The sequence below is a fragment of the Dendropsophus ebraccatus genome, chromosome 13 (assembly GCF_027789765.1).
Source record: "Dendropsophus ebraccatus isolate aDenEbr1 chromosome 13, aDenEbr1.pat, whole genome shotgun sequence".
Lineage (NCBI taxonomy): Eukaryota > Metazoa > Chordata > Amphibia > Anura > Hylidae > Dendropsophus > Dendropsophus ebraccatus.
Window position 1 is genome coordinate 19,733,321 of NC_091466.1, and position 23,664 is coordinate 19,756,984.

The 23,664-nt window shown below is 43.3% G+C and overlaps 1 protein-coding gene across 1 annotated transcript in view; it reads right to left on the minus strand.

Moving 5' to 3' along the window:
* The window catches only part of LOC138770454 (embryonic protein UVS.2-like), a 45,623-nt gene that overhangs the window by 16,411 nt on the left and 5,548 nt on the right, over positions 1–23,664 (minus strand). The window contains exons 5-12 of the mRNA XM_069949555.1: positions 22,240–22,418; positions 22,061–22,142; positions 21,838–21,962; positions 21,635–21,750; positions 20,129–20,366; positions 16,338–16,456; positions 15,220–15,427; positions 12,102–12,174 (exon numbers count right to left, since the gene is read on the minus strand). Of these exons, the coding sequence (XP_069805656.1) occupies positions 12,102–12,174; positions 15,220–15,427; positions 16,338–16,456; positions 20,129–20,366; positions 21,635–21,750; positions 21,838–21,962; positions 22,061–22,142; positions 22,240–22,418 (1,140 nt within the window). The remainder of the gene's footprint in view (positions 1–12,101; positions 12,175–15,219; positions 15,428–16,337; positions 16,457–20,128; positions 20,367–21,634; positions 21,751–21,837; positions 21,963–22,060; positions 22,143–22,239; positions 22,419–23,664) is intronic.

Consider the following 23,664-nt stretch of genomic DNA (forward strand, 5'->3'; position numbering starts at 1 on the left):
AAAAAATTTGCATTTTATGAACTTTGAAATTCTCTGCTTCTAAAAAAAGAAAGTCGTAGCACATAAATTAGTTACTAAGTCACATTACCAATATGTCTTCTTTATTCTGGCATAATTTGGTAAACATATTTTACTTTTTTAGGGTGTTATGGGGCTTAGAAATTTATCAGCAAATTATCACATTTTCGTGAAACAGATTTTTTTAGGGACCAGTTCTTTTTTTAAATGGATTTAGAAGTCTGGTATCCTGAAAACCCCCATAAGTGACCCCATTTTGGAAACTACACACCTTAAAAGAATTCATCTTGGGGTATAATGAGCATTTTAACCCTACAGGGGCTGGAGGAAAGTATTCACAATTAGGCAGTAAAAAAATTGAAAATTTAAATTTTCCAATAATATATACGTTTAGATTAAAGTTTCTCATTTTCAAAAGGAATATGAGACAAAAAGCACCCCAAAATTTGTAATGCAGGTTCTCTTGAGTACAACGGTACCCCATATGTGGGCGTAAACCACTGTATGGGCACACAGCAGGGCTCAGAAGGAAGGGAGCGCCAATTAGCTTTTCCAATGCAAATTTTGCTGAAGAAGTTTCTGAGCGCCAGGTGCGTTTGCAGAGCCCCTGTAGTGTCAGCAGAGAGAAAACCCCCCATAAGTCACCCCATTTTGGAAAGTGCACCCCTCAAAGAATTCATCTTGGTGTGTGGTGACCATTTTGACCCCACAGGTATTACAGGAAATTATTCAAAAGAAGACAGTAAAAATGAAAAACTCGAATTCTTCCAATAATATGTTCGTTTAGTTTGAAATTTCTCAATTTCACGAGGAACAAGAGGAAAAAAGTACCCCAAAATTTGTAACGCAGGTTCTCCTGAGTACAATGGTACCCCATATGTGGGCATAAACCACTGCATGGGCACACAGGAGGGCTCAGAAGGGAAGGAGCGCCAATTAGCTTTTTCAATGCAGATTTTGCTGAAGAAGTTTCCGAGTGCCAGGTGCGTTTGCAGAGCCCCTGTAGTGTCCGCAGAGTAAAATCTCCCAATAAGCCACTCCATTTTGGAAAGTGCACCCCTCATAGAATTTATTTTGGGGTGTGGTGAGCATTTTGACCCCACAGGTATTTGAGGAAAGTATTCAAAAGTAGACAGTAAAAATGAATAACTCGAATTTTTCCAATAATATGTTCCTTTAGTTTGAAATTTCTCAATTTCACGAGGAACAGAAGAGAAATGTCACCCCAACATATGTAAAGCAGGTTCTCCTGAGTAGAACAGTACCCCATATGTGGGCATAAACCACTGCATGGGCACACAGGAGGGCTCAGAAGGGAAGGAGCGCCAATTAGCATTTTCAGTGCAGATTTTTCTGAAGAAGTTTCTGAGCGCCAGGTGCGTTTGCTGAGCCCCTGTAGTGTCAGCAGAATAGATTCCCCCCAAAAGTCACCACATTTTGGAAAGAGCACCCCTCAAAGAATTCATCTTGGGGTGTGGTGATCATTTTTACCCCACAGGTATTAGAGGAAAGTATTCAAAATTGGCCAGTAAAAATGAAAAACTCGAATTTTTCCAATAATATGTTGGTTTAGTTTGAAATTTCTCAATTTGAGGAGGAACAGGAGAGAAAATGTACCACAAAATCTTTAACGCAGGTTCTCCTGAGTAAAACGGTACATCATATGTGGGTATAAACCACTGTATGGGCACACAGCAGGGCTCAGAAGGGAAGGAGCGCCAATTTACAGGAGCAAAACCGCAGCTAGTAATGGTTATTAGAATAGCGCAGTTACTAAAATAAAATAAAAAAAATGAGATTACAGGTAATGTGGGGTGGTTATGGGCAACCAGGGGTGGTTATGGGCAACCTGAGGTGGTTACAGGTAATCTGGGGTGGTTACGGACAACATGGGGTGGTCACGGGCAACCTGCTGTGGTTACGGCAACCTGGGGTGGTTACAGGCAACCTGGGGTGGTTACAGGCAACGTGGGGTGGTTATGGGCAACGTGTGGTGGTCACGGGCAACCTGCTGTGGTTACGGCAACGTGGGGTGGTTACAGGCAACGTGGGCTGGTTACAGGCAACATGGGCTGGTTACAGGCAACGTGGGCTGGTAACGGGCAACGTGGGCTGGTTACGGGCAACCTGCTGTGCTTACAGACAATCTGGGATGGTTACGGGAAACGTGGGGTGGTTACGGGCAACCTGCAGTGCTTACAGACAATCTGGGGTGGATACGGGCAACGTGGGGTGGTTACGGGCAACCTGCAATGCTTACAGACAATCTGGGGTGGTTACAGGCAACGTGGGCTGGTTACGGGCAACCTGCAGTGCTTACAGACAATCTGGGGTGGATACGGGCAACGTGGGCTGGTTACGGGCAACCTGCAGTGCTTACAGACAATTTGGGGTGGTTACGGGCAACGTGGGGTGGTTACGGGCAATGTGGGGTGGTTACGGATAAACTGAAGTTCTTATAGGCAATCTGGGGTGGGTACCTGTAATCTGACATGGGCACCGCAATCTGGAGGGGGTCATTGGCAATTTGGGGTGGTCAGAGGCGACGTGTGGTGGTCAGAGGCGACGTGCGGTGGTCAGAGGCGACGTGTGGAGGTCAGAGGCGACGTGTGGAGGTCAGAGGCGACGTGCGGTGGTCAGAGGCATCGTGGCGTGGTCAGAGGCATCGTGGCGTGGTCAGAGGCATCGTGGCGTGGTCAGAGGCATCGTGGCGTGGTCAGAGGCAACGCGCGGTGGTTACGTGCAATCTGGGGGGGTTACATGTAATCTGGCATGATTATGGGGAACCTGGGGGGTTATGTGCAACCTGGAAGGGTTACAGACAATCTGGGATTGTTACTGATAAACTGAAGTGCTTATAGGTAATCTGGGGTGGGTATATGTAATTTGGGGTGGTTACGGGCAATCTGGAGGGGGTCACGGGCAATCTGGAGGGGGTTACGGGCAATCTGGAGGGGGTTACGGGCAACGTGCGGTGGTTACGGGCAACGTGCGGTGGTTACGGGCAACGTGCGGTGGTTACGGGCAACGTGCGGTGGTTACGGGCAACGTGCGGTGGTTACGGGTAATCTGGGGAGGGGTAAGGGGTAATTTGGGAGTAAACTGCAATTATTACTATAATAAAAAGTGTGTGTTTTATTTTTTTGTATGTTTGTCACTTTTTGTACTTTACATATTCATTTTCACTGTATTACTATGATTACTGTGATATTTTCTATCACAGTAATCATAGTTCAGTGACAGAGACCAAATTGGTCTCTGTCACTTTAAATTTTCAGAGTTGGCTGGTTGTGAAGCGCATGCGCACTTCATAACCAGCCAGGACGTCGAGGAGGAAGGAGCTCTGTGGATCCGGTGAGTAAATGGGGAAGGGGGGGTGACTGGGGGACGGGGGTGACAGGGGGGGTGGGGGGCGACTTGGGGGGTGGGGGGACATCACTTTTTATCCCCTGTCACCAATCATTTATGGTGACAGGGGATAAAAAGTGCCGGGAGCACATGGCACAAGCGATCAGCGGTATATAGTATATACCGCTGATCGCTTGTACCGGGACCCCACAGGGGGGTCCCCGATGACTGCCCCATGCTCTCCGCTACCTCCGGTGGCGGAGAGCATGGGACTTTCATTCATTTTAACTCTTTCATCGCTGTGAACCGACGTTAGTCGGTTCACAGCGATGGCGGCGGCCATCTTGGAAATGATGGCCGCCGGGGGAGGGGAGTTAGTTATCGGGGCACTAGGGGGGTCTGATCTGAGGTCTGGGGGACACTTATTTCATCTCCCCCCGCCGTAGATTCACGGCGGGGGGAGATGAAAGGCGGCGGCAGCACCGGTAATCCTCTTTACCGACGGTCGCCGCTATAACGTTAATAGCGGCGATCGTTGGTAAGGGGGGGGGCCGGGACGGACCCCACACACTGCCCCAACCCCTCAGCTACCTCCGGTAGCCGGGGGGATGGGGTGGGGGCCGTCCCGGCCCCGCAGCCTTATTCTCTGCCATCGCCGTAAAAAGCTGATGGCAGCAGAATAAGGCCCATTAGTGACCGCTGTAGAAAGCCGTATCGGCGGTCACTAAGGGGTTAATAATTAAAACCCTATTACTTATACCGCCATTATATGGTGTGCAGACATAGTCAGGATAAAAGGGATTTAAAAAATATAGTAACTTTTGTCCAAAAACAGCACCACCCTGTCCTCAGACTGTGTATGGTTATTACAACTTGGCTCCATTCACTTCAGTGGAACTAAGCTGCAATAACTTACACAAACTGAAGAAGAGTGTGGCGCTGTTTCTGGAAGAAGGTGGCCATGTTTTTCTCCTATAAAGGGAATCTGTGAGGTCCATACCAGGTCTAGGGCTGTAAATCTCAGAAGTTAGGTGTGAGGGAGATATCGTTGACAGGACCTTTAGTCCAGTGTAAACTTATATAATTGTTCTTTTCATTTCCAACTAAAGTTTCACAGCCGCAGCTGCAGCAGCAGCAGCACTAACCTATACGTCCATCAGTCAGAGCAGGAAGGGGCGGTGCAGAAGGTGCTGTTGTGCCTCGGCTCCACCTCTCTGACATTTCAGCTGGTAATGAAAAGAATGATTATAAAGGTCCAGTCCCTGACCTGTACGCTGGGATCTACAGTTGTGTACCTGGTATAGACCCCACAGGTTCCCTTTAAGGGCACGTTCATACCTAATCCAATGCGGATTTGATGCTTCTGATTTAACCCCTTAACGACATCGGGTGTAAATTTACGCCCCCGCGCCCTGGTACTTAGCGCAAATGGGCGTAAATTTACACCCAATGTTTCCCTGATCGCTGTGTGTTCACACACAGCGGTCGGGGAAGATGGCCTGCTATAATGTATCGCAGGCCATCTCTGCTCGTCGGCACGGGGGGGTGATTAACCCCTCCAGTGCCGACGATCGCTGCTATATCCATCCCCTTCTTGGTTGAACTTGATGGACATGTGTCTTTTTTCAACCGTATTAACTATGTAACTATGTAATATGCTGATCTATACAGATCAGCATATAGCAGCTACATTCAGCTTTCCGGGTCATCGGTGACCCGGTGACCCGGAAAGCAATGGCGATTGGTGCTGTCCGAGACAGCACCAATCACCATTAGTGTCCGGAGAAAAGATGGCGCCGATGCCACTCTCACGATCGCCGTGATAGGCCGGCTAGTACCGGCCGGCCCATCACGGCGATCAAACCGTTAAAAAACAGTATCCCCGGCTTCTGCACCCCCCAGCTAGGTAGCTGAGGGGTGCAGAACAGGTGTGTATAGTGTAGGTGCACTATACTCACCAGATCGGGGCGTCCGGAGCAGCGATCGGGTCCCGCGCGTCCTCGCGTCTTCACTTCCGGGTTCGATCAGGTCCGGTAGGCAATTTCCGGCTCTTCGGGCTTTTCCGTGGCCCCTATCTTCTGCAGTCTTCCTCAGCTTCTCTGTACTGCCCCCTAGCGGCTGATTAGTGAATATCATTCACTGATCAGTTGCTTTAGGTTAAAAAAAAAGTTTGTTGTTTTTTTTCCAAATTTATTTTTTTTTTTTACTTTTTATTTGCCCTAATGCCGCTGAGTGCTGATCAGCATCGCACGTAAGTGCGCCGCTGATCAGCAACTTCTCCTTTTAGGCGTAGGGGCGTTTTTCCCCCCTATATCCTACCGCCACTGTCTGCGGATAAGTACCACACACAAGTGCGGCATCTATCAGCAGCTTCTTTCTTGGCGTAGGTATATTTTTTTCTTACTGTCAAAAAAACGTAAAAAACACTACACTACACCACACTACATGAAATAAAGTTTTACACTACACCACTACACATTTACATACCCCATATACTAGTCCCGGTATAAAGATGGCCCCCAGGGTGTTTTCGGTGTCGGACGCATACGTTATTATTGCCTCCGACACTGAAACAGCCAGTGAGGATGAATGGGGGGGGTCCTTCTTTTCTCCATTCATCCTCATCCTCCTCATCATCCAGTGACGTGTCTGGGGGTAGCGTAGCGTACGCTGCCCCCCAGACACGTCTTTTCCGCCAGTACCGTCCCAATAAGAGATGACGGTATGGCGTGAAATTCTACAAACTCTGTGAGAGTACCTACGGGTACACTTACAGATTTAGAGTACGTGCACACTGCGGAATGGCGAAGGATAACCCTTTGTGCATTCCGCAGCTGGCAACCACCGGCAGACTGATGCGGGCACGCGTCTCCGTCCGTGTCATAGACTCCATTCTATGCACGGGCGGATTCCGTTGTCCGTGCATTGTCCGTTGTCCGTGCATTGTCCGTTGCATTGTCAGTTGTCCGTTGTCCATTGTCCGTTGTCCGTGCATTGTCCGTTGTCCGTGCATTGTCCGGGCGCATTCCGTCCTCTGTCCAAAGAATGAACGTGTTCATTCTTTGGACAGAGGACGGAATGCGCCCGTGCATAGAATGGAGTGTGACACAAGCGGGGACGCGCGCCTCCATCAGTCCGCCGGCGGGTGCCAGCTGCGGAATGCACAAAGGGTTATCCTTCGCCATTCTGCAGTGTGCACGTACCCTTAGAATGTTTGATGGAAGGGACACCCAAATCCAGCCCCCAGATTCCCCCCCCCCCCCATCCTCAGAGTAAGTGGGAAGATCATTCGGGAACTGATCTTCCCACTGCTAGATAAAGGTTACCACCTGTACGGGGATAACTTTTATACCAGCACCCCCTCTTCCGGTCCCTCGCTGCCCGAGCTACTGTAGCTTGCGGCACGATCCGAAAATATCAGAAGCAGTAATAGAGCCCTAATATTTAGCAGCCATGGAGCGGACCCAGCGCTTCTGGATATGAAGGACCCCGTATTGCACCAGGACAACATTTTCCAGGTGACGTCCCCCACACTGGAAAACAGGAGACCCCAGAAGAAGTGCAGAGTGTGGCGTAACAGGGGGATCAGGAAGGACGCCATTTTCCAGTGTGACACCTGTCCTGATCGCCCCAGCCTCTGCATACTGGATTGCTTCAAGGCGTACCACACGTCATTGGGGTTCTACATTTTCTAAATTCTGTCCCTTATTCCTATTTCATGGGTCATGTTGATCCAGGGATTATTCTGATCGCCATTATGGAGTCGGGAAGGAATTTTTCCCCTGTGATGAAGCTATAGTCGTCTGCCTTACGATGGTTTTTTGCCTTCCTCTGGATCAACACAGGTTGAATTTGATGGACACCTGTAATTTTCAACCTTATAAACTAATAATTGGCCTAAAACCCCAAATAAATTAGAATTGTCCCTTTTCCCCAGCTAAATAGGTATGGCCGCCATTCCCATTAGAGGATGCCATGATGCAATTACAAAGCCTCTGTGCGTCCAGTACAGTAGAAACCCCCCACAAGTGACCCCATTCTGGAAACTACACCCCATAAGGAATCTAACGAGGGGGGCAGCGGGTATATGGCCCCCTGGTGACAGCCACATTTGGGCCGTGAAATTGAAAAAAATTGTATTTTTTATTTTCACGGCACATGTTCTACACATGTGCCCATCACCAGTGGGGTCCATATGCTCGCTGTACCCCTTGTTAGATTCCTTATGGGGTGTAGTTTCCAGAATGGGGTCACTTGTGGGGGGTTTCTACTGTCCTGGCAGCACAGGAGCTTTGTAATTGCGACATGGCCTCCATCCTCCATTCCAGACTCTAAATGGCGCTCTGTCCCTTTGGTCGCTTGCCCTGTGCCCATACAGCACATTATGTCCACATGTGGGGTATTTTCGTACTCAGGGGAAATTAACCTACACGTTTTGCATTCATTTTCTTTTTTAACCCCTTGTGGAAATGGAAAAAAATCAAGGCTAGACCAACATTTAGTGTAAAAAATGTTTAATTTTTACACTAAATCATTGATCTTGTCTTGATTTTTTCATTTTCACAAGGGGTTAAAAGATAAGAAAAACACAAAATGTGTAGTGCGATTTCCCTTGAGTACGGAAATACCCCACATGTGGACATAAAGCACCATGCGGGTGCAGGGTAAGCCTCCAAAGGGAAGGAGCGCCATTTGGCTTTTGGAGGCTGGATTTGGCTGGAATGGATTTCGAGGGGCCATGTTGCATTTAAAAGGCCCCTGTGTTGCCAAGACAGTTGAAACCCCCCACACGTGACCCCATTATGGAAACTACACCCCTCAGGAAATGAAACAAGGGATGTAGTGAGCATATGGACCCCACTGGTGACGGGTACAAATGTGGAACAATGTGGCGTGAAAATGAAATATTAAATTTTTTACACAATAATGTTGGTCTAGCCTTGAATTTTTCATTTTCACAAGGGGTTAAAAGAGAAAAAAAGCCACAAAATGTGTAGAGCAATTTCCCCCAAGTCCGTAAATACCCCACATGTGGACATAAACCGCAATGTGGGTGCAGGGCAAGCCTCCGAAGGGAAGGAACGCCATTTGGATTTTGGAGGTTGGATTTGGCCAGAATGAATGATGAACGCCATGTCGCATTTACAGAGCCCTCATGCTTCCAAAACATTGGAAACCCCCCACACGTGACCCCATTCCGAAAACTACACCCCTCAAGGAATATAACAAGGGGTGCAGTGAGGATATGTACCCCTGGATGACGGGCACATATGTGCCGTGAAAGTGAAAAAATTAAAATTTTCACTTTCACGTCACATTTTTCTACATTTGTGCCCGTCACCAGTGGGGTCCATATGCTCACTCCACCCCTTATTAGATTTCTTGAGGGGTGTAGTTTCCAGAATGGGGTCACTTGTGGGGGGTTTCCAGTGATTTGGCAGCACGAGGGCTCTGTAAATGCGACGTGGCCCTTGAAATCCATTCCAGTGAAATCCAGCTTCCAAAAGCCAATTGGCGGTCCTTCCCTTTGGAGGCTCGTCCTGCGCCCGCTTGGCACTTTATGTCCACATGTGGGGTATTTCCGTTTTAGAAAGAAAATGCGCTACACGTTTTGTGTTTTTTTTTTTCCCTTTCATCCCTTTGTGAAAATGAAAATTTGAAGTCTAGAACAACGTTTTAGTGTAAAAAATAAATTTTTCTTTTTTCATGCCATTTTGTTAGGAAAATCTGTGAAGCACCTGTGGGGTCCAGATGCTCACCGCACCCCTTGTTACATTCCTTGAGGGGTCTAGTTTTCAAAATAGTGTCCCTTTAGGGTTTTTTTTTAGGTTTTGGTACCCCAGAGCCTCTGCCAACCTGAAGTGGTACAGTCAGAAATGACCAAATATAACAGAGCCATTGAAATTCACTAGGCGCTCCTTTATATCTGAGGCTTGTGGTTGCGTCAAATAGCGCAATAGGGCCACATATGGGGTATTTCTATAAACTGCAGAAATGGGGAAATCAATATTGTGGTGCATTTCTCTGGTAATAAGTTTATAAATATGAAAAATATTGGATTACAATAAAATCTCTGCACAGAAAATTAAAATTTTCAAATTTCTTACGCACTTAGCTTTTATATCTGTGACTCTCCTAAAGGGTTAAAAAACTTTCTGGATGTGCTTTTGCAGAGTTTAGGGGGTTCAGTTTCTTAAATGGGGTGCTTTGTGGGTCTTTCTAACATACAGGCCCCTCAAATACACTTCAAACCTGAACAGGTCCCTAAAAATATCTGATTTTGAAATTTTACAGAATATTTGGAAATTTGCTGCTTATGTTTTACGCTTTCTATTGTCTAAAAAAAAGAAATATAGTTTAATAAATGCCGAAAACATAAAGTAGACATGTTGCTAATGCAATTTATATATAATTTATGAGGTATAACCACTTTCTGTATAAACAAAAAAGTTTCAAAGTTGGAAAAATGCATTTTTTCATAATTTTTCACGTTATTTGTTTTTTTTTCATAAAGATTTGTTATAAGTATCAACTCCAATTTACATGAAATGTAAAGTACAATATGGCACGAGAAAACAATCTCAGAATCAGCCGGATAGGTAAAAGCATCCCGAAGTTATTAATGAATAAAGTGACACTGGTCATATTCATAAAATTTGTCTCTGTCCTTAAGGCCATTTCAGGCTCTGTCCTTAAGGGGTTAATCAGTTGAAATGAATGCATATATATGCCACATCAAATCCACAGCAGATTATGGTATATCATTATTTTTAGGTGCTGATGGTGAGGTTCACATGTTTAAGGGAGTAGTGGGGACACGGCTTATTGAAACAGAATTTGCTACAGCGTGTATTTTACACGGCTATCCATGATATGGTATGTGGGCTGCTGGGGTTTGATTGCCAGGGCTTATTTTAGGTCCCAGTCCGGCCCTGCTAAAGAGTCTCCTGCATGTTTATTGGCTGAGAAATAGCTCCCAAACTTACAGGAAATGGATGATAAGATTTTCTCAAGTATCGGAGATGCTCGTCCGAGTAACAAGTACCATCCAGTACCCTAATACTCGAGTACCAAGCTCGGACGGGCATCGTCCACCTATCATGATGAAATGGAAAACACTGACGAACGCAATGTTGCCCTACGAATATATTACTTAAAAGAATAGAGGAAGTTTCAAAAAATACGAAAAGGTATGGGGCAAATGGTGTGCTTCTTCTCTTACCAACTACTCCCCTAACCAATACATCTAGCAAGAGAAGATATGAGACAATTTGTATATCCTGTGCTACAAAAACCTGGCCACTTTCTTCCAGGGACAGCACTATTCTTGTCTCCATTTTGGGTGGGATTTTACATCATATGGCCCTATTACACGGAACGAATATCATCCGTATTTGGCCGATATCGGCCGTTACGGACGATAATCATCCCATATAATAGAAAGCAATGTTTAGCCAACATGAATGATGTCGGCTGATCGTTGCTGTTGTTTGTCTTTCAACATGTTGAAAAAAAACCAACAATGATAGCAGCGATCTGCTGCCGTTTCTCCGAGACATAGGAGTGGCGGCAGAAGACCGCTGATATGCTCTATAGGCTGCCCAGGAGATTTAGCGTTCACCTGTGCAGCCCCTTCTGCGCTCCCCTGCTCTATGCCAGCACGTGTAATAGCGCTGACAGTGCTCGTTTTCTCCTCACAGTCACCCTGTGTAATAGGGGCTTTAGTTACACTGAAGTGGCTGGGGCTTAATTAAAAAATACACCTGAACTAGAGGCAAGAGTCGTATTGTCTCTGGAAAAAAGTGGCCATTTTTTTGTAGCACTGGTTAATTCCTTTAAACCTATCAAGTAACCTCCTATTTGAGATGTTGCTGAAACGTTAGATTTCTCCTAAACTCAGTACAGTAGTGGATTATAATAGGTCAGTTTTCGGCAGTAGCCTGGGGCCCTGAGCTCCTGTGGGGCCATGGCCACCCAACAAGACTTTTATCCTGGACTCTATGGTTGCTGTGGTTGCAAAAATATGTCCGCAATTTAAATACAAATAGATGAAAATTTGTCAGTTCTAATATAAATTACAGCTGCTTTTTTTTTTACAGTTATAGGCTATGACGGATATAATTTTGAGTTTGGTCGCTTGCCGGTGCAATAACGGCTGTTGGTACAATATTTGAGCTCAGGTGGACTAATTGGCCTTAGGGGGTGTCTTTAATTGAAAAGTCCATTGAATTTAATGCCATTGAATTTAATACGAAAAACAGTGAAAGGACAGTCAAAAAAGAAAAACTGAACAAATAAAAAATAGTCTGCTGTTTGCAAAATACATGATAAAATAATTGTCATAATCATTATATTGACGCTTGCGCAGACAACATCCGTAATGCATCGAATGTATGCATCGAATGTCCGTCATTCCATTGATTTCAATGCATTGCATTGAAAGCTATTAAATCGTGGCAATAACGGGCGTCTTTTTAAACAGAAAAAGCAGACACCTTTTCTCATTTTTTGACATTTTGTGAACATAGCCATATAGTGTTGAAATAAAAAGCAGTGTGAGAATATATATATATATATATATATATATATATATATATATATATATATATATTGTAATAAGTCCATACAAAGCATATATAATGCAAGAAGAAAGTTTATTAGAAAAGACTAAAAAGTATCTAGAAAATTTGGAACACAAATAACTACAATTTCCTAAAGTTACATTTTCCCTTCACCTATGAGGTTGTCTTTTCCTTAAAGAACTATTAGAATTCAGCTGTTTCCATTGTGCGGTCATCTTCAGTTGTACTGTAAAGAGAGAGACAGAAAGGTTTATAAAAAACCTCATATGTCCAATGTTCTGGGATGCAATAAAGGCCTAATAAACTATATATGTTCAAGATTAAATAATAAATGTGTAAAATGTGATATTATAAAGCAAATGTGTGATAGATTACAATGTATTACTACATTACTAATATTTCTACAATAAGAGGTTGGGCGGTCATCAAGATCCCAGATACTAGCTGGAGCAGAGAGTGGCTGCACAGGACATGTCTCACTCTGGAGGCCTCACAATGTCCAGGTATTACATAGACAACATGCTGACGGGAACAGTACACCTGCATACTGCACTATTCTTCCTTTCGTATCTGGAGAAACCTCCAATCAGAGCTCGACCAGTTAGATCCAGTACTACCATCATGGTTTCCAGAATAACCACAGCAATGTGAACAGAAGTTTATAATGTAGCCTGCTGGCTTCTGGTGGGAAGAATAGTCATGCATGTTGATCTATACATATATATCAGCCATTATATCAGTCATTTATAAGAAGGAACATTATGGAGGTGTGGCAGAACTTAGCACACCTAGTGCTATGAAATTCATTCCATATGCTTTGTCTATTTATAAAACCTGAACTTGCTGCGGCATCTGCACAGGGACAGATAAAAGGTGTCTGGTGTTTAGATCTGTTAAGCTATCAGGGCCGCTCAACTAACATGGGCTCTCTACCATCTCTACACTAACAGCTATTGTGAGATAGAACAGCCATCTAGGCCTTTTGTGCTCTGTGCTAAACTGCTTATACCAGGAGCATTGCAAGAGTATAAAAAGATCATGGACAAAGCCCCGAGACACATCTCTCTACTACCACCACCACTAGCACATACACAAAAGGATATATACATATACAGTTATCATATAGACCAGGAACAAATATTACTACCACACAATAAGGAAATGACCTCCATACCGCTACTGAATAAAAAGCCCTATACACAGAAATATGTTATCAATCATAACCCCACCCCACATATTGTCCTACATATATTAGTAGTGATGAGCAAATAGTGAGATATTTGAATATTCGATATTCGTACGAATATCCCGCGAATATTCGAACATTCGAATATTCGATCGAATATTCGATGCCATTAAAGTCTATGGGAACAATTATTCGAATAGTGAAAAACATCTATTTGACCATTTGGATGGTAAAACCGGAAGCTGGGGGATTTGAACGCTTATCAAATATTTGTCGAATATTCGCGGGGTATTCGTACGAATATTCGAATATCTCACTATTCGATCGAATATCTCATGGGTCTCCAAACTGCGTCCCTCCAGCTGTTGCTAAACTACATTTCCCATCATGCCTGGACAGCCAAATCAAAAGCTTTAGCTGTCCAGGCATGATGGGAGTTGTAGTTTCGCAACAGCTGGAGGGCCGCAGTTTGGAGACCCATGGAATATCTATTCGATCGAACAGTATTCGCTCATCACTATATATTAGTAATCCTGACACACCATGGCAGCTATCACTACCGCTACAGACCGTTTAGACCCAGTGACTCACAAGTACTGTCTTCTCTGATTGCCGCTTTTTACTTTTCATTTTCTTCTCCTTCCGGCTCAGACAGAGGTGGCGTCGTCGGCTTTTTTACTGTAAATAAAGAATAAATTATTATAGAATAAATCTATGACATTACTATAGACCCCCAGCCCGCGGGCTGCATCCGGCCCCTGAGACCTCCAGATGCGGCTTGCGGTCCTCCTATGATGTGTGCTGCTCTGGTGGGGCAGGAGCCGGCATACATAGCATCCTCCTGTGTCTGTGACAGCTGCCAGACACAGAGAGAATGCTGTCTGTGCCGGTCCTTCCCCACCAGAGCGGCGCACATCTTCAGTTTTCTCTAGAGAAGTTTCGCCTGCAGGAGAAGAAAGGCACAGACTAGGAGAGAGAGGAGAACCTGGGCAGTGTAGGAGCGAAGGAAAGGTGAGTGGGGGGGGGGGGGTATTTTTTTATTTCGGACAGACACTGGGGGCTAAACACACTACCAGGGGCATGACTGGGGGGTTAACTAGACTACCAGGGCATCCCTGGGGGGTTAACTATGACCACAAGGGACATCACTGGGGGGTTAACTATGACTAGCAGAGGCGTCACTGGGGGGTTAACTATGACTAGCAGGGGCATCACTGCGGGGTTAACAATGACTAACAGGGGCATCGCTGGGGGTTAATTATTATTACCATGGGCATCACTTGGGGTTAACTAGACTACCAGGGGCATCACTGGGGGGTTAACTAGACTACCAGGGACATCAATAAGGGGTTATCTACAGCTACCAAGGGAATCACTGGGTGTTATCTCTGGCTACCGGGCATCACTAAGGATTCCCATCAGGTACAATGGGCATCACAGAGGGTTAACTACAATAGCAGGGGCACCAGGGGAACAATACTTTGCCTTGCACCGGGTGCTGTGCACCAACGCTGCTGCGCACAGTATAACATTGAGTGTGGCCCTCAAATGATTTTATTAATAGCCGAATGGCCCTCGACAAGGAAAAGGTTCCCCACCCCTGCTATAGACTATTACTTATGGTGAGGTGCAGTCTATATTTGACAGCTCTTGTAGTAGTTTCTTACAATGTATTGGGATGTGATCTGTGAGGATTAGCACTTAGGTATTATTACATTATTGGTACCAGCTTATTTACTATGGGTGAATTGGTAAGTTGGACACATCATTTCCACTGTCTCCCCCTAGAGGCCTGGTGGTCGGGGCTTTGGACAACCACCCTTGTTGCACATAGTCCTTCCATGTGTCTTACTGTGCCACAGTCCTGCTACTGTGATACACCAGAGGTCAGTGCACAGATATCAAGGTCCACTGTAGGCTCCTCTGGTCTCTCCATGGGTCAGTACAATGCTGGTCCTAGCAGTAGCTCACAGCAGATGGTAAGCAGAGTATGGATGATACAATTATTAATGAATTCTTACAACCCAGCGATAAGTATACTGTGCTACTTATGTGACTATATAACCATGAGGTTGTAGTACTCACCCATTACATATGAGGCCTTAAACCCTCTATACTCCTGAGATCCATTGGTAACAAAGTTCATCTTTAGGATATTGGTTTGAGTTTTAATTGTGGTGGGAAATGGCATACCACAGAGCTTTTTTTTAAAAACATCATCAGTCAAAAATAAATAGTCAAATGGGCAAAATTGGTAACCTTGCATATAAAAATCAGAATAGGTGAAATAAATCTGTAAGGATAGGAAGCATACATGGTATTGTTATTGTAATACAGCAAATCTGATCACATTGTAATCAATAGCAATTTCTAATGAGGCAGAAATTACTGATGCATTTTGTTTTGCTTTGTCAATTCATATTATTATGGGTTTTATAAAATTATTTACATTATGATAGAGAGACAGAGAGAGAGACATAGGAAGTCCACCTGCTGGCTTAGGATTATGTGTGATTCAGAACGTTACCTTGCTCCCTATATTCAGCACATTGCACACAAATCCCACCTGAGCCTCATGTATCTCAAAAGCAGAAACTCCTGTTGTTGCTGTGATTCCTTCTCTCCCTAATAATTCCCTCTCTCACTATCCCCTTAAATCTTTGGTGAATGTAAGAGCCAGGCTTGTCTTTCTGTGCAAGCAGAGCACTGATGTGTCTACAGAGCGCCAGTCACAGCAATGGCTGCTCATTCTCTATATAATACACTATACAATTATCTTCCCTACAAGTAAGTATAGAAAGCCAATCTTATCACTGCCCAGGCTGACCTTGCTCTCTGCTGCCACTATACCATACCTGGTGAGAAGGAAAGACACCAAAGGTTCAACACATTTCTGAGTTTATGAAATAAAAACATTCCAAATATTGTGTTTTAAAAATAAAGTAACACTGAATGCTATTGTAGCTTTGGAGGCCTTGGATTCACCCAACTCTCACCACAAATCTCTCCTAAGCTCTGTATCCCCTATATCTATAAACAGACAGATATATAGAAGGTAGGTAGGTAGGTAGGTAGGTAGATAGATAGATAGATAGATAGATAGATAGATAGATAGATAGATAGATAGATAAATAGCTTTACATTACTACAGTGTGTATAGTTACAGAACATAAGTAGACAATCTTACAGAGAGTAAAACTTACAGTGTAATTCTCAGGAGCTTTGATTAAGTAGGAGCAATTCAGATTTGGGGCATAGTTATCGGGATAACCAGGGGAAGTAATAGTGCCCATGAGATTGTAGAATGTTCCTCCACATTTCTCTGTAAGATAGATCATTAATGTAGTGAGTACAAACATGTATCTACAATTTGGTTTAAACAGTTTTATTACCTTTAGATGATTCTTACATTCCTATATGTAATAGGTTTTATTAGACAGAAGAGAGTTTCCTTCTGTACTCAGAAGCTGTTTTCCTACCTCATCCCCCCCCCTCCAAATTCTTATCGGTTCATTATGAAGGCAAAGGCATCTACAACAGGTTTGCTGTGCTCATTATAACCTATGGAGGGGGGGGGGGGTCTGAGCGGGAGCAGTGAGTAGCAGGAGGAGAGAACCAGCCTTTACAGTTTGGAGACTGAGCATAGAAAACACTAGATTCCCAGGTCAGACTGCTCAGTGCTGGTCTAGGAACTTGGTGAGATAAGACTGCAGGATGTTGTGCTGTGCTCATCCTATACTGCACACTGCGCAGGCTGTTTGTCTCGTCTCAGTGCTCAATCATCCCACTATGCCCCTCCCCCCTCTATAGTCTATACGGGACACAGCAAACCAGTCTTCAATTTGCTTCTCTGCAACAGAAAAGAGGTGAAAGCAGGAGGATAGAAAACTGTCTTGTGAGTACAGTAGGAACCTCTTTTGCCTAATAAAACCTATTACAGAGTTTCTTAAAATCATTCATACTATGATTTCTGCCATTTTTTTTTTTTAACCCCTTGCCTCTTCAGCCTGTTTTGGCCTTAATGACCAGGGCCTATTTTAAAAATCTGACCTGTGTCTCTTTATGTAGTTATAACTCTGCGATGCTTTTAACTATCGCGGTTATTCTGAGATTGTTTTTTCGTGACATATTCCTCTTTATGTTAGTGGTATACTTTGGTTGATACACTCAGTAGTTTTTTTGTAAAAAACACCACATTTGTGCAAAAATGTGAAAAATTTACATTCCTTTTTATGTCTGCTTTATGGTGACGTCATTTGGTGAACGTCCTTTTACTTGTTAGGATGTTAGAGGGCTTCGAAATTTTGCAGCAATTTTTCAAATTTTCAGGAAAATTTCAAATTCTGATTTTATTAGGGACCAGTTCAGTTCTGAAGTGGATTTGTGGGGCCTGTATGTTAGTTACCCCCATAAATCCCTCCACTATGAAAACTGCACCCCTCAAAGTATTCAAAGTAACATTTGATAAGTGTATTAACCCTTTAGGTGTTTCGCAGAAATTTAAGCAAGTTAATTTTTTTGGGCAGATATTCCATTTTAATCCATTTTTTCCTCTTACACAGCAAATACTAACAGAGAAATGGAACTCAATATTTATTCCCCTTATTCCAGTGTTTCTAGAAATCCCCCATATGTGGCCACAGGTCTCAGACATGACAAAAGCCTTGTGTATTTTTGGGGTCTTATTTTATTTCAGGTTTTTTATACCCATTATATCACGTCACAGAGGCCTTGCGGTGCCTAAATATTTGTGTAAGATGAGTTCATGTTTCCATCGGTACCTTTCTGGGGGACATGTGACACCCTGATCATTTTTTATTTAATTTTTTATGAGATGGTATGAATAAAAAACACAATTTAGCAGCTGTTTTTCATCATTTTTTTGTAGCCCGTTTACTATACGTCACATATGACATGTTGTTGTTATTCATCAGGTCGGTATGATTACAGTGATATCTGTTTTATATAGCTTTTGTTATAGTTTATGGCATTTATACTATAAATACTATTTGTGTCTTGCATATTGTAAAAGCAGCAATATTTAAATTTTTTCGCCAATGGAGTTATGTGATGACTTTTTTTTTTTTGCATAAGCTGACTCTTTTAGTGGTACACCTTTTGGATACATGTGACGTTTCGATAGCTTTTTTCTATATTTTTTAGGGGGCGGGATTAGCTAAAAAATGTCATTTTGGTTAGTTTTTTATTTATTTTTTATGGCATTAATTGGGCGCTATAATTAATGTAACGGGTTAATAGACGGGGTCATTACGGACGCGGCGATACCTAATATGTGTACTTTATTTGTAGGGTATCATTTATAAAGGGGGATAGGGAATGTGCATATTTATTTATTTATTTATTTATTTTAATTATTTATTTATGTATTTATTTTATTATTTAATTTATTTGTTTTATTAATTAATTAATTTATGTATTTATGTGTGTGTTTTGTGTTTTGTTGTTTTTTTTTTACTTTACAGGTGTATATACAGTATAATGTATTACAGCACATGATGAGTGCTGTAATGCACTACACTGTATATTGAATGAATGAGCAGTCAGTGTTACACACTGACTGCTCATTCAAACGATCAGACCCCTGCTTCAGTGCAGGGGCCTGATCGTAGTTTAGCATAGTAACCCAGACGCCCTGGGAAGCGTCTGGGTTACCATGGTAACCCCCGCGATCCGGGCTCTGGGGGGCGGGGGCTGGAATCTGTGGAGCACGGGGAGGGAGAAGAGCAGAGGAGGAAGATCGGGGGGAGAACGGAGGGTGAGCAGCACTGGGGGGAGGCAGATCCGGGGGTGCAGGGAGCAGCATAGTGTGGGAGAGCACGGGGAGGGGATGGAGCACAAGGAGAGAGAGCATGTGGGGGAGCGCACAGGATGAGGAGGAAGATCGGGGCGGGGGGAGCGATGGGGGGGCAGACCAGGGGGAGGATCAGCAGTGGCGGCAGGAGGGGGCAACATGCTGCTGCCTCCTCCCGCCGTCCGATCTCCCCATAAGCAAGAAAACTCCCCATAGATGCTGCGGTCGCATTGACCGCGGCATTTATGGGGTTAACTGTCCAGTGGGGAGCACGGCACCCCTCCGGGCAGTGGCAGCAGGAGGATGCTGTGTTACACAGCCTCCTCCTGCTGCCCAATCTCACTTAAGGACAGAGGGGGGAGGCAGGGAAACCATGACGTTTGGGAAACGTCATGTTGCAGGAAATACCAGCTTTACATGACGTTTCCCAAACGTCATTTTGCGGCAAGGGGTTAAAGGACCGTTACACTTTTAAATGTAAACCAGCACCAGCTCCCGAATGCAGAAGCTCTGCCTTACACATTTGGGCAGTTCTATTGAAGAGGAAGGAACTGATCTGTAATACCACACACACAAGCTGAGGACAGATATTCTACTGTTTTTTTTTCCTTCTAAAAAATGAAGTGTGTCCAATATTAAATTGGACAATACAAACTGCTGTGATCCCCGGTGTGACCGCTCCCTAAACCCCCATGCGCCGCTATATGGACATGTCCTTATGCAGGAAGGGGATAAAAATATAGTTTTTCTTTATTTATTTTTTTTTGTTTTGACCATTTTCCTCCTACAGATGTAATTGATAGCTGCTCCTATCTTACCTACTTAGGAAGCCCAGTGTTTCCACCCCCTCCCTTTCATCTAGAAAAACACAGGTGACAACAGGGAATTTTTACTTTGGTCAGAAAGTCATGAAATATTTTTAGTAAAATACAGTAAATGATCAGAGGAAGGTCCAACCCTTATGGCACATTGTGTTTGCTGGAGTGCTGCACACACTCTGTACAATATGGCACTTCTGTTTTATATATTAAATGGCTGATACTATTTCTATGGCCCTTCTCAAGTTTAACCACATTTACTTTAATAAGAGCTTCAGTACTAAATCATTTTAAAGACACAACTATCTTTAGAATTGTATCTCATTTAAAGTGGTTGTTGAGCTGCAGTAAGGTAATACTGTACCTGAGTGATATTCAGCACGGAAGCCTCTCCCAGCAATTCTGCTATCACTCTTAAACTCAATCAGTAGGTGGCTAGTAGATGCAATAAGGGGCCAAGGTGTATCAGTCCCACAGCCTCTCCACCAGACCAAGCGGCTATTATTCTTAATTGGACCATCATAAATATTAATATAGTCATGTTCATTTTGTGCACAATCAGTAGATGACTGGAGATCAAAGTCAAGAAAGGTTACTGCAGCCTAGAAATGATAATAATAAAAAATAATTAAAAAAAGATAGTCCAGGAGAGGTATCCAACATTATAGAGAACAATGCCAGTTATAACTAGAGATGTTAGAGGAATGTTGTGAACATCAACAATAGCAAAAACAAAAATGGTGGTGTGCACTCTCTGACCTTCAAAAATCTGGATTTGTTTATTTCCATCTATCTCAGGAAGATGATACTATATCATTGTTTGAGCTTTTCTTCCTAATATACTAGACGTAGTGATCAAATATAGTCCTGTCTAGAGATGAGTAAACTTATCAGAAGTTCGGTTTGGCAAGTTTGTAATGTTAGGATTTGTGCTGAACCCAACGAGCCGCTCATTACACTTGTATGTATAATCCCTCTTGTTTCAGGAGTGACAGCCCGCTCAGCCAATCACAGGCTGCAGAGCATTCCCATCCCAGTCAGCCTGTGATTAGCAGAGTGGCCCCTCACCGGAGAGGATTACTGGACAGGACCAGAGAGCCACAAGAAAACTTTTTTTGTTTGTTTTGTGAGACGTTGCGCCACTTTTCCCCAACCTGTCAGAACTTTGCAAAAGCGAACTATAGTTTTCTGAAATTTTGGAACAAATCTGGGTTTAGGAGGCTCGACTCTCTCATCTCTAGTCCTGTCATCTTCCAGTCCTCCTCATATACAGATGCTATAGGTTGAGTACCTCTCCGTTTGAACAATGAAACTGCTGTGATAAAATTGCATAGTTTGCTCTTTAATGACCCCACACACCATACTACTAATACTATAAGAGGGGAATTTACCAGACGGTGCTTTTTTTCAGACCAATAACTATGGTGTGTGTGGTGGGGGGTGACAGTGAGCATCTTCTAAGATTGTAGGCAGGAAGGACCCCCAAAGCCCTTGTTAGGGCTACTACAAAGCACAGCATAGCATATATAACAGCATACACATTGCATAGACTGGCAGCATATCAGCTAGTTAGACAGGCAGGCACGCAGCTTAGAATTCTCCTGCATAGGGCCTGTGTCTGTCTATTTTGTCCTACAGTTGAATTGTCGCAGGATAGTATATTGCGCTCTGTGCCTGTTAAAGAAAAAAACACCTCTCAGGTATCGCCGGCTGGCATACGCAAAATTTTAAATATATACAGTGTATGCCAGGCTGTTTGATTTCCCCATTGTCTATGCCATCTGTGGTTGTCATAAGTAACGTGATTTAAAGGGGTGTCATTATGAAAAGAAGTGTGGTTGTCAGTAATTCTGCTTCTTTATTACTTTACCTGCCCTGATGGTACTCTTATAAGCCAAAACCAGTGGGTATTATCTGGGTATTCTGATGGGTAGTTGGGTGAGCTCACATATCCCTGTTCTTCATTAAGTAAAGTTGCAGGGACATCTATAAGGGAAATGATATAATTATATAGACGGTATAGATTTTGGAAAGAAGCTCCTGGATAGAACTGCAGAAACTGCAGGAACTTACCACAGTCATACAAACGGTTGATTTTAGCCACATCCAGAGGGCTTAGTCCATCCCTTTGTCCAATTGGGACGTTTGGGTCAGGTTTGGGTACAATGGCGGGTTGTCCGTTGCTACTGAATGAATACCTGTCATACACAAGAGGAAAGAACAGTTTAGGTTATTATAATAGTTTTGGTCTTCTAAGTAACCACACATTAATGTTTGTGGGGAAAAAAAAACATACCTATCATAATGCATCACGGATCCATAGTCATACGGCAGGTCTAGATTGTTGGTGTCTGTTATGGCAAAATTATACCATTCATCTATAAGACAAGACCTCTTTATTAGACTGGTCATTGTAATGATGACACCAAATGCATAAAAGAATTTTTGGTTATAGTTTCTTGGTGAAGGTGTTACCTGGTGAAATATTCTCATACATGACGGTGATATAGTCATCCCGGTCACTCCTCATGTGTTCATGCTGGAAGCCCAGGGCATGGTTTATTTCATGTTGAATAGTTCCTCTAGCCATACAATAAGGAGCGTCTAATGCAAGGTTCTGACCTCCAGTTTTTCTTCCCAATGCTGCATGACACCTAAAGAAAGAGAAATACATTATGTTACCAGTTTAGAAATATTGCTGGATTCTTCCTTTCATTTATAAGTAATTTCTACGCAGATTTATAACCTATATGGCAGAATCCAAAGGAAGATGTGCAGCACCCAATGCAAAGATGCATAAAGGTAAAATTTATTGCAAAAAATGACACCGATACATAAACTGTAGTTGACACGTTTTGGCGTACAAAACGCCTTGATCACAACTAAGTATATCAAAGTACTCCAAACACCCATATATTTATAGGGCGGTACTAACAGTCACATGATTAATTAAAACGAATTCAGACCACATGATTTAAAAACAGCGCAAGATTACAGAAATACTACATAAAATATCTAGAGTTTTATACCTTTCACATTATATAGATGCCATATACATTATCTTAGATTACAATATTAGTCTAAATAACATGATTTTCACACGTTTTTTCCAGCTCTGTTTAAAATGACGTCTGTTATTTTGAGTCTAAAATAACGGACGTCATTTAGCAGCCTGTCCTCCCCTAAGTGCAATGACGGCTGTTGACACATTACTCTAGTTTGGAATTACTAATTGGCCTTTGGGTGTGGCTTAATTGTCCATTGACTTTAATAGTAAAAATGAAGAAAGAACGGTGAAAAAAGAAAATCTGTGTGTGAACTACTAATAAAAAATGTCAGCTGTTTGCAAAAGACTTCGGGAAATAATGATCATGTTTATTATTTTGATGTCCGTGGCAAAAATGTCTGTTATTGAATACACTGTGGGCATTGGACGTCCGTCTTTCCATTGACTTCAATGCATTCCCATTGCAGTCAGTTAAATCGCGGCAAAAATGGATGTTTTTTTTTAAACCAAATTCGGACGCCTTTTCTCTATTTTTGACGTTGTGTGAACATAGCCCAAGTCATTACTGGAGTTCAGATCTTGCAATATCCGTGCAGCTAATCTGAAGATCCAGAATGATTCTCTGTCGAGATGCATTACCCCTCTCTTGCGTAAACATACTTTTTCAATCTACATTACCTTTAAAGTGACTCTGTACCCAAAATCTCACCCCCTAAACCACTTGTTCCTCCGGATAGCTGCTTTTAATCCAAGACCTGTCCTGGGGTCCGTTCGACAGGTGATGCAGTTATTGTTTTAAAAACGACTTTTAAACTTGCAGCGCTGTGTCTAACGGCCGGGGCTTACATTAGTATATGCATTAGGCTGGCACACCCTCTCTGTCCTTCCTCCCC